Genomic DNA, 12053 nt, shown 5'->3' with positions numbered 1-12053 from the left:
TTTTGACTGAGCAACTTTTACTTGTAGTGGAGTAAATTTGACCAGGAGTATCTGTACTCTTACTCAAGTACTGGGGTCGAGTACTTCGTCCACATCTGTCAATTTTGGGGGTCCTTGACATGAACATATTTGAGAACCACTGACCTGCTATCCGTGCTTGGTATGACATCTAGTGGTCAATATTCAGAGAGACATGCTCTCTCTGGTGTTCTCTTCTCTCTCTCATACACACACACACACACACACACACACACACACACACACACACACACACACACACACACACACACACACACACACACACACACACACACACACACACACACACACACACACACACACACACACACACACAAACATGGCACATAAAACAAAGAGTCCTATGTGTCAATTCGCATTTCAATAGCCCTCTTTGTCAGCTACTAAACAAGAAAGGGCAGATCTTAGTAGTGGCATTTGTCATGTTCAAATGCAACTTTGTCCTCCATTCATCATTTCTAACAGTACAAGGGTTACACTGTTGCAGTGTTATGTTCCTATCCAGCAAATCATTCTCAACTGCAGACCTATTTCTTCCATCCTGGAATACTTGCATTACAATAAATAGGACCATTGTGTGCAGACAGTGCAGTGGTTCAATTGTAGGCTACAATAGTCATGACGTGCACTCATGCAGTGCAGCCGCTGCCTGTTGCACGAAACAGTTTGAGCTGCTATTTTATGTACAATGAATCTGATCCCACGTAACATGCAGATGAAACAAAATAGATAATGTTTGGTTGAAGTGGTTCTAATACTTTTTCTTTTTCTTTTTTACTTTGGTTCTAAAACATGTTTTTTGGTGCATTTGGGCACATCCGTCCGTTTATAGGCTATTTCTTAAGAGTGACAGCTGACAAGACCACTTCAAATTCGTTTTTAGTTATTCATTATTTTGTTGGCAAATTATTCATACCCCTTCCAATAAACACATGCTAATAAATTACATAAATAAATAGATCACTCTTCTTGGCTGCGGGGATGGAAGAAAGGCGGGCTCTTTAGCTACGTCATCAGCAGCCAGCCAATAAAATGCTGCGTTTTCAGAGATTAGTCGGTGACGATGCAGAAGAATGTGAATTTAAGCTTTCCACGAAACATGACATATTCTGTCTTTTTTTTTTTTTAGAGCGCAACAATAACAACAGTCCAGAAATGTATGTAATTATTTCACGTACGAACACGTAGCCTACAATGTTGTGAATGGCGTAATATCTATAGGCTTGAGCTGCCTGTTATAATGAACAGAATAACGGGATTTCTAAAGCATTAAAGCCCTCCTCGGCACCCCAGGAGTAGAGCAGCATATCGTGCTGATCCCCCCACAAAAAGGTAAATAGCCCATTTATCTTAATATCTCAAAACAAGTAGCCTATATTTGTCAAACGAGTGTTGGGAAATTGTAGCTACATTCACATCCATTTTCTATTGCAAAAATACCAGTTCGCCTTACTATATGGACATGCAAGTTACCCCCCGCCCCCCATAGCTTATCAATAAACCCGCATTTGGTTTGTAGTAATCGTAACACAACCACCAACAGCAAAGATCACACACACTGTCTGACCACCATACTCGCGTTTTTTACAGGATCGTCATCAGTGCATTCATGTTAATCAGTAACACATGTTTCAGACATGATGGGGTCTTTAACCTCAGCGTTCGCTTAACTAGACTAAAAAAAACAATGAAATAATTTTAGCTGTACGTGGAATCGGTTGTGTGTCATGTCTGTCTACTCTGGAGGATTGGAAAGAGCAATAAACACACCGCAGACATCTGGCTTGAAGTCTATGTGAAAATAGGCTACCCTGGCTGAAACCCTGAACAATGTCGCCTTCCTTAAATCAGGCAAAGATGATCAAGTCAGTGAAGACAATTATTATTTGTTATTATTATTACCCATTATTATTATTATTATTATTATTATTATTATTATTATTATTATTATTATTATTATTATTATTATTACTATTATTATTATTATTATTATTATTATTGAATAGCTTAGTCAATAATAGGCATATCAATTATTGAATTTAAGTGTGACGTGTAAAAAGAGTTGGCTACTAGCTGCATTCTGTGTATGCTCTTTTCAACTCCAAAGTCAAAAAGCGAAAGATCAGTCTCATTAGTGCACAATTATTGTGCCAGTGGTAAAAGTCATGGCACAATAGACTATAAGTACTGGAACAAGATTCATGACCAGACCGAGAGGGAACTTAATGGACATTAATATTGGATTATTGTTTTTCCAGGCAGACATGATGTAAACTAGACACCAAAACAACCAAAGACGTGGTCACAGGGTCACCGCTCACCGGTCACCATGAAGGCCATTGGCTCCCGATGGGCATTCTCCCTGGGTTTTGTGGTGGGAACCTGCAGCATCTACTTCTTCCTGCATCAGGTGTGGTTCGAGAGAAGCTCCCCGATGCTGCCCGATGCCCAGGAGAACCCTGCAGCGCTGGAGGAGAGGAGCACAACTGACTGGAGTGAGTTCTGCTCTCACCCGCTTGTTCCACCTGCTGCACCACAGAGGGCCTTTATATCAGGGGTCTTCAACGTTTTTCAGGCCAAGGACCCCTTAGTTGAGAGAGAGAGAGAGAGATGATGAAGCAGGGACCCCCCACTACATATTGTATAACATTTTGTTGCAGATTAAACTTTTCCATAGATTTCATAAATAGTTTCATAGACTTGTTTGACAGCACTATCATCAGTGTTGGATTGATGTTCATGTATTTATTTCAGACATTTAACCACTTAAACAGTGAATACTTAGTCAATCAAACCTGACCTTTCACTCTGTACTTAGTCTGCTCTTTTTTTCCCTCTACACCAAAAACATCTTAGCCAAAAATAGCCGATCTTGTAGATCGGCTATTTTTGGCTAAAGTTATCCTGGGGTTCAAGTGTTTAATGTAAAAAAAAACAAATATCCTATCACACAAAGATTTGGCGGACCCCTTGTTGAAGACTCCTACTTTATATCACTAGGTTCTCAACCTGTGGGCTGCGAGGATATTGCAACTGGGCCCCTAAATGATTGGCAAAACACTAAGGTTTTAATGATATGATATTACATTAAAAAGTGATACCAATAAATAACTTAAAGTATTCTACCTAGGTTATTAAAATAACATGCTCTGAAAATGCACGTGGGTCCACCCATCTGACCACTGTGTTAAGTGGTTTTAAGTGTTCAGATGAGGTTGTGAACACGATGGTGGCTGGGGACGCTTTCAAGACTTTTCAAGTGGGCCCTGATCCAAATAGAGGTTTAGAACCACTGCTTAATGTTCATTTGTGAACATTTCATTTACACTGAGCGACACACACATTGCCAACAGTATAGCTGTGGAGTGTGTTGCTGTGAGGTTATATTAATAGTAGGGATAATGTGGCAGGTAGTTGTTTGGAGAACTGTTTTTCCAATAATGACTGCCTCGCTGTGCATTATCCTGTTTATCACATGGCTACTACTGTACTTACAAGCTAAATCAATAATTTAACAGGTAATATTGATTTTGCAAGCTTTTGCAACCATATGTAAACAGAAGCAGAGCAGCAGTCTGTTATTGAAGAAACAACAGGCTTCATTGCCTTGATCGACCAATATCCAGAGTCCAGTATTGAACAAAGCACTGTAATAAATGGGTGTAAACCGCAACCAATCTTAAAGCACTTGAATGTGCACACTTTTATATTTAAACCTCCATTATTTAATTGGCAGTACAGGAAACAGTAAAAACAATCGTTACTGTAACATGACAAGTCTTCAGTGGTGGAAAGTAACTACTGTAAGTACGTTTACTCAAGTACTGTACTTAAGTACAATTTTCAGGCATTTTTACTTAGTGGAGTATTTCCAATTTTCAATACTTTTACTTCTACTCCACTACATCTCTGAAGAAAATATTGTACTTTTACTCCACTACAATTATATGAAAACTTTAGATACTAGTTACTTTTTAGTTCTAGATTTTTATTTACTAAACATACATCAACCACTTAAGGTCTATATATAATTCGGCTATTTGAAAATAGCAGATCTACAAGCTCACAATATGACGCATTGTGAGCTTGTAGATTGGCTATTTTCAAATGATTTTTCATACATTTTGAAATTGTGAAATGGGACATTCTGCACAATGAGTAGTTACTACTTTTGGTACTTTAAGTACATTTTGATACCAATGCTTTTGTACTTTTACTCAAGTGAATTTTTAATTCCGGACTACTACTTGCATCAGAGTATTTCTACATTGCAGTATTGATACTTTTACTTAAGTAAAACAGTCTTTGGATGAATTCTGATGACCTGTGTCCTGTACAGTAGGCGAGGACAGCCGAGTGGCGGACGAACTGTACCATAAGGTCCGCATACTCTGCTGGGTGATGACGGGGCCGCACAACCTGCAGTCTAGAACTCGCCACGTCAAGGCCACCTGGAGTCGGCACTGCAACACGGTGCTTTTCATGAGCTCCGCGGAAGACCCCGATTTCCCCACCGTGGGCCTGGGCACCAAGGAGGGCCGCGACCAGCTCTACTGGAAGACCATCCGGGCCTTCCACTACGTCCACGAACACCACGCCCACGAAGCGGACTGGTTCCTGAAAGCGGACGACGACACCTTTGTGGTGGTGGACAACCTGCGCTGGGTCCTCGCCAACCACACGCCGGAGGAGCCCATCTACTTCGGCAAGAGATTCAAGCCCTACGCCAAGCAGGGTTACATGAGCGGAGGGGCCGGGTACGTTCTGAGCAGAGAGGCCCTCAGGAGGTTCGTGGGGGGCTTTCGGACCAAGGTGTGCACGCACACTACCCCGGTGGAGGACCTGGCGCTGGGGCAGTGTCTGGAGAAGATGGGCGTGCTGGCAGGCGACTCCCGAGACACTTTACAGCGGGAGACGTTCCATCCGTTTGTGCCGGAGCACCACCTAACCAGCAAGTTCTCCAAGAGCTTCTGGTACTGGAACTATTGTTTCTACCCCATTGTTGAGGCAAGTCTCTGTGAGTCGGTGCTTTACCCATGAACATTACATTACATTACAGTCATTTAGCAGACGCTTTTATCCAAAGCGACTTACAATAAGTGCATTCAACATAGGTAGGGAACGAAACTACTAATCACCAGAGGTCTTAAGTGCATTTCCTGTAAAAACAAGCAACCAAGAGTATACCTAGCGCTAAGGTAAAAGTGCAATATATCAGCTATCTACTTTCATAAACACATGAGATAAAATAGCCAAATCAAATGAGCACGAGCTAATAGATCCAATACAACAATACAACAATAGTTCCTACAACTAGTTAACAACAAGTAGGCCATGAACCTTAACAAACCTGTCTGTATCCTAATAAACTGTCTCTGTTAACAAAGCTTTATTCCAAAGGTGGTTAGGTAGGCCTTATTTCGTCTTGGCAACCCTATGAATGGATTAGCCATTGGCCATTGGAAGGCATGTTGTCGTCAGGGCACCTAGGCTGCTAATTAATTGTGTTGCGGGTTTGAATCCCGATTCCGACGACCTTTGCTGCGTGTCACTCCCCATCTCTCTCTCCCCATTTCCTGTCAGTCTACTGTATACTATCAGTAAAGGCAGAAAAATCCAAAAACATCAACTCAATCCTCATAGCCTGGAATCGCCAGCCACACTCATAAAAAATAATAATATATATAAACGAAATTTCAGGCTGAGTGTCAGGCTCCAATTCTCAGTAATCTATCTGTGAATATAGCCTATACATTTGCATCAATGTTTTACACTCAGAATTGAATGTAGTCTATTTGCATCAATTGTTAGTTACACTCATAATTGAATGTAGAGCATTTAAGTCTCAGAATGAATTTAACACTGAGGATTTTACTGTGTAGGTTTAAGATAGATCAGAGAGAAATGACCAAGAAAATTATGAATATTTGATTATTTGGCCCACTGTTACTACCCTGAGTGACCTCTGCATTGAATAGAAAATCAGATGAGTTTGATGTTAAAGTGGATGATTGCAGGCAAGACAATGGCCCCGTCAACAATAGTGAAAAATAGGCAATTTGTAAAAGATGCTAAGGCTGATTCATTGTGCTTTGCAATTGAAATGAGACGGGTTCATTGTTGAACCGGTCAGAGACTGTCAGGGTAGATGGCCACAATGCAGGGTGTAAACAAGCCACTTATACTGGGCCTTTGTAAGAGAAACACAATGCATCTTTAATAACAAGGCAATTATCTATATTTTTCAGGCTCCAAATAGAAGGTGAAATTTTAGTAGACGTCAGCACATGCATACAGTATGTAGTCAACGGGTACAAAGTGATTTGTGCTGTTTAACCCATTAAGACCTGAGGCCTTTTTCTACAAAATGCCTTCTAAATCAATAGTTCTCACTCTTTCGAGATAAAAAAAATAAATCTAAAATAGCGGATGTGCAAGCTCGCAGCGCGGCACGAAGTGACGCGCTGTGAGCTTCTATATCTGCTATTTTTGAATAGCCAACGCAAAAATCTAAAATGACACAGATGCTTTCCTGGTTTGGGCAGCAACTATATTTTTGCTTGAAAATGTAAATGTAAATTTCGATAATCAAATATTTAAAGGTAGGGTAAGTGATATTTTTGGTTAAAACAAAAGGTTTTGTATTAAAAGGTAAAAGCACTATATTCTGATAGTAATCATGGCCATAGAGTGTTTGTTCAGTCTCAGGGGTCTCCCCGTCTCTCCAGCTCTTTGATTGACAGAAAATACATTTTCAAATAGTTGACAAAGTTTCAGCCAATCAGGAGAGAGTACCCATTTGTCAGCTTTATTTTTTATAGCGTTCCAGTTCCAATTGGTTCAGCTCATTTCTTTGTGTCACAACTTCCAAGTTCACTTGTTTAATCTGTATCCTGACTGAGTTCTCTATCCTGATTGGATAAAATTGGTATCCTGACCTGAAAATGCATTTTCTGTTTATTGAAGAGCTGGAGAGACATGGAGACTCCTGTTACTGAACAAACACTCTATATAGCAATGAGTACTATCAGAATATAGAGCTATTCAACTCTTATTTTAACCAAAGAAAATCACTTACCCTACCTTTTAATTTTTCAAAAATAATCGATTAGTTCGATGAAGTGTTGCATGCCTACTGTTTAACATGCTGCATCTGTCTTTGTGGCCTATATGTTTCACAGGGCCCACAGTGCTGCTCTGACCTGGCTGTATCATTCCACTATGTGGAGGCAGAGTTGATGTACACACTGGAGTACTACACCTACCACCTGCGAGCCTACGGCTACAGGCCCCGCTACGAGCCCCCGCCACCCCAGAGACTGAGCCTCAGCGTGCAGACGGAAAAAGCTGCGGGTCACACGATCCGTCCAGACATCACTGTCAGCGGGAACCGGGCCAAGACGATGATGACACCCTTCTACAAAGGAGACGAAGACAACAGGACTGCAGTTACGCAGGGCGAGCAGCTGTGACTCCGCCTGCGGTCAAAACGAGATCTGATTGAACCCATTTATGAGTAGCACTTGTAGCCACTTGTTACCACCGTGAGTGGACTATTCAGGTTTGATTTGCATTAAGTATGGTACCAGTGCACAGCTGATTACGTTAGAGGAGTGCGTGGCACAGCGCAGCGTTCCCATTTTCTGTCTATATATAATAGCGGTGGTTGGAAGAAAACAGGTTTTTCTATAGTTTTCATCAAACAGTTCTTTTCCGATACAGCAGGGTCAGATAATGTACGGTACAAAGGTTTGAGTGAATAACCTTTAATAAGATTTATGATTTGGTGACAGCTCCTAATGGGTTTGACCATCTTCATTTATTCAATGAATTCCATGTCATTATCTTGGTGGTGGTTAATATTACTGTTTCACTGTGCATTAACCAGTACATCATCAACAAACAAGTTGGATCGCTTAATTACTTAATTTGACATACGATGAATGTTCCTGATGTGTTCATCATGTAGAGAAGCAGGGAAGGGCTCATATTCTGATTCTGATTTTATTCAGATTAATCTGATCTGAACCAACAGCATGAAACATTTCTTACAGTATAATGTCCCTCTTTGCTGATGTTTTGTTTTTAATAAGTGAATAACAACAAATTGCAGTGCTGATTGATTTTTCTTTCTGCTGCATACTATACCACCCAGCCCATTGTTACTGCAGGCTTCACATCCACAACCAATGTTATGTTGTGTGTTTCATGTCAAAGACAAAGATGTCATAGTAAAAACATGCCTAATCTTTCTGATCAGCTCAATATTACATGCATTACTCTTTTCATTTCATGTTAAGATGCTCAACATTGTAAACGGTGTAAAAGAGATTTGAAACAGTTAAGCCATATGAAGATATCCCAATCTGCATCCATTGACAGGGGTAAATCCAACAAACTGTTATTTACAAAAATTGTTTATTCTGAACCTTCAAGAAAAGAATCATGTCGTAAAGAAATAGATCATATCAGACGTTTTTCTGTTGATTGCTTGCTTTCACATAATACATACACAGTATACAAAACTGTTTAGTTAATACGGTAGCCATCATGAGCCATCTGGCAGGTGTAGTATTGTGTCAGATATGCTTTGCCATATGCATCAAGATTTAGTCGGCAGTTTTTTTTTGTTTTCTTTTTGTATTCTCTGTGAGGTCGTTTTAGCCAGGTGAAAGAGATGGTGTATCTATAGCCCACGACGATACCTGGAACAAAACACAATTACACAGCAATGACATGAGCTGTACACGCATAAAGATTTTTGTGTTGGCTATTCAAAAATAGCAGATCTACAAGCTCACAGCGCTGCGAGCTTGTACATCTGCTATTTTTGAAAAATATTGAAAGTGTGAGAACTACTGATTTTGAAGGCATTTGTAGAATCGGCCTCAGGTCTTAATGGGTTAAAAAAAATGTTATGCTCAAACAAACAGTAAAATCCTAACTGTTAATTTAATTGAAAGAGAGAATGTGCAGAAATGGTGCATTTGGGGAAATAACACATTAACATTTTACTGTTTACCAATACTGACATAAATAATGCCACTTTTTGTCCATATTTGTTGATGACAGCATTAAGGGGGAATATCAAAAGCTTTATCGTTCTGATCAACAGTCCAATGCCAATTTTGAAGCAAAATCTCTACAAGCTCAGTTGGCTTCAGGAAGCTGAGTCAATCAGTAGGTGACACATAAATGCCAATTGTGGCCCATTAAAAATTCAACCCTCACACTTCATGATGAATGTAATTAAAATTAAATGTCATGGACAAGAGTAATATATGTCTACTCTGCTGAGTGACAGAAGAGAAGCGCTCACCTCAGTTTACACTTGTTGCTGAGGAAAACGCCTCTTGTCTCTGGGTACTCTTTCAGGGGACCATTGTCTGAGAACACACACCAAGGCCAATCACAATGGGAAAAGAGAGCATAGGTTAAATCTTATGTTAAACACACACATTGTACAGTAAGTATGTGACCATATAATAGATCATTACACACACATTGTACAGTAAATATAAGAGACCATATAATAGATCATTAGCCCACACTCACCGGGCTCTGCGTTTCTCCGTCCCATAAGACCAAAGAAAAGGTCATGCATCTCTCCTGGTAAAAAAAGAAAAGGAAAAAAGAAAGACATCAGGTAATTGAATATAATGGAAAATGAAGTGCTATATCATTTGTAAAGATAAAAAAGGCTTACTTTTTTGTGGTGATGGTTCAGCATTTGGATCTACAAATTAAATCATAAAAAAATTAAAATCACGATAAATTGATGCAACAACTTGATGTTCTGTTCGAATACAAATATACTTTTTATGAATATAAACATTCTATCTCTCTCTATGTATGTATGTATGAATGTATGTATCTACAGTGTATATATATATATATATATATATATATATATATATATATATATATATATATATATATATATATATATATATATACACACACACACACACACACACACACACACACACACACACACACACACACACACACACACACACACACACCATTGTAATACATCATTTTTGTGCATTCTGAAATTGGCCATGCATGTGTTGAACATGCAAAATTAAACGGTATTGAAACTATCTAATGTAATGGAGAGAATAACAAAACTAAAAAACAAAAAACGGTCAACGTTGCATCCAATTAGTCAGTTCATCGCCATCACTAGAACACCACCGGCACTCACTCACTCACTCACTCACTCACCGGCATTTCTTCTGCCCATCAGACCCACGAAGCTGTCATAATCTACATCTCCATATCTCTTCAGAATGTCCCGCTGGAGGTTCCCAATGCCTGTGTTCTGCTGCAATGACATGGAGCAAATAAGATATCTAATATTTCTGTTTGGTGGAAACAAATGAAAGGAACCACTACTACTACTACTACTGTACCAAACTGAAGAACCGTACATCTGAGGATGCTCTGCGCGCAGCGGGCTCCTCGCCACATCTGGACTGACTGCTGCCAAGCTTCATGACGAGAATCAGAGCCACTAGCAGCAAACCTCTTCTCATCTTCTTTACGACACCTGTAGCCTCCAATGATTGATTAAATACTTTATTTAGCAAGTTTGAAAAAAAAAGCACATAAGTCTATGCAAAGGATGCTAAAAAGGGATTATACCCAAGTGTATTCAATTCATCGAAACATTTAGTGACTTACAATTATACAATACTGTGCACAAACATCATATAAACGAGTAGTAATAAAAAAGAAAAATATGTACAACATAAATGTTGAATATTGAGTTACAGTAGGCTATAAAGTTTTTTTCTCTAAAAGAACATGGTGCGTTTATGGAAACGAAAGGAGAATTGTTTAATTGTTTAGTCATTTAGCCTGTTGTTATGACCAATTTTAACATAACCCCAGACTATATGCAGCCAATTAAACTTTGCTTATAAGCCCCCCTGTCAGCCTGTCACGAAGTAGTAGAACACCTGTTGCTCGTGTAGGTGACCGTGTGTTTCGTGCGTAAAAGCGCACGGTATAAAGTTTTGCAGAAACAATATTATGAGTTTTGCGTCAAGGTCGTTTTTATTTTCTTTATCTTTTGTCAAACATCACTATCAGACTTAATTTATCATTCTACTTCTTGTTTATGCCCCTAAATGACTGGATATACAGGTTTTGTAGCCATTTGTAGCAATTGTAGAAATATTAGACATTAATTGTCGAATTCTGTTCATGTTCTAATCATGTATACGAATTCTGTTCATGTTCTAATCATGTATACTTTACATTAAGACCATTTTTCAAATATATATATATATATTTTTTACATTCTGTACAAAATAGCCAATTTGACATCGAGGTGCTGCGCAGATGTCCCTAGTTCCCACCTATCCTATTACCCTGTTTTCCTCTCCAACTGGTCCTAAAAAGCAGCCGATCCATTTAAAAACTGAATTATAAAAAAGGGGGAGCAGCATCCCAAAGAAAACAAATAGTAGCCTACATAAAAATCATTGCTTTTAAAGCATTAAAAAAACTTCCATTACCTGTTTTCTGCTGAGTTAACGTGGTGTGAGAGGCAGCGCTGCGCGTCCTGCTGTGGAGAGGTGGAGAGGAGCAGTGAGAGAGGCTCCTACCCAGAGGATCATTAAATGACAGCTGGCCACCTGCGTAAACCCAATCAGCGTCTGACGCGTAGGTGTGGCCTCACTCCTCACGTCTTACATCACGAGCAGCTGTAGGTGTTACATTTTCGTATTCAACAATGATGAGGATTATGATGAATAATGGAAAAAGGACACTGTGGTCTCTCGCTTATACGTCAGAGTCCATACAAATTCGTGGACAAATTACTAGTATATTCAAGCAGTTGTGCAGTTTTTATGATTTGTCATTGTTGCTAGGGAGCTCATTGGGTCCAAGTTTCCTGTCCAGCAACTAACTGATAATCACAAACACAGCAGCAGAAAATGAACTTGGACCATTTTATGTTATCAGTGTGTATTGGACTACACCTTTGCATGAATGTGAGG

The 12053-nt window shown here is 39.5% G+C and overlaps 2 protein-coding genes across 4 annotated transcripts; one reads left to right on the top strand and one right to left on the bottom strand.

The window, feature by feature from the left end:
* Positions 1-1138: 1138 nt before the first annotated feature.
* c1galt1la (core 1 synthase, glycoprotein-N-acetylgalactosamine 3-beta-galactosyltransferase 1, like a) lies at positions 1139-8718 on the top strand. Of its 3 annotated transcripts, none has more exons than XM_084069109.1 (4): positions 1139-1371; positions 2298-2534; positions 4382-5046; positions 7221-8718. In XM_084069109.1, exons 2-4 carry the CDS (start codon positions 2369-2371, stop codon positions 7509-7511), a joined length of 1122 nt encoding a protein of 373 aa, XP_083925235.1. In that variant the 5' UTR covers positions 1139-1371; positions 2298-2368; the 3' UTR covers positions 7512-8718. The 3 variants fall into 3 exon arrangements, with proteins under 3 accessions (XP_083925235.1, XP_083925233.1, XP_083925234.1); XM_084069107.1 differs by having other exon boundaries at positions 4379-5046; positions 7221-8715; XM_084069108.1 differs by lacking the exon at positions 1139-1371 and adding an exon at positions 1762-1904 and having other exon boundaries at positions 4379-5046; positions 7221-8715.
* Positions 8613-11619, bottom strand: tac3a (tachykinin precursor 3a). Its single transcript, XM_084069110.1, has 7 exons — positions 11568-11619; positions 10476-10594; positions 10270-10369; positions 9746-9775; positions 9595-9648; positions 9359-9425; positions 8613-8744 (listed from the first exon to the last, which is right to left on the bottom strand). The coding sequence occupies exons 2-7, from the start codon at positions 10578-10580 to the stop codon at positions 8726-8728; spliced, it is 375 nt and encodes a 124-aa protein (XP_083925236.1). The 5' UTR covers positions 10581-10594; positions 11568-11619; the 3' UTR covers positions 8613-8725.
* Positions 11620-12053: the final 434 nt, after the last annotated feature.

The sequence above is a fragment of the Gymnoscopelus microlampas genome, assembly GCF_963454915.1.
Source record: "Gymnoscopelus microlampas genome assembly, chromosome: 10".
Classification (NCBI taxonomy): domain Eukaryota; kingdom Metazoa; phylum Chordata; class Actinopteri; order Myctophiformes; family Myctophidae; genus Gymnoscopelus; species Gymnoscopelus microlampas.
This window is presented reverse-complemented; position numbering and strand designations above follow the sequence as displayed.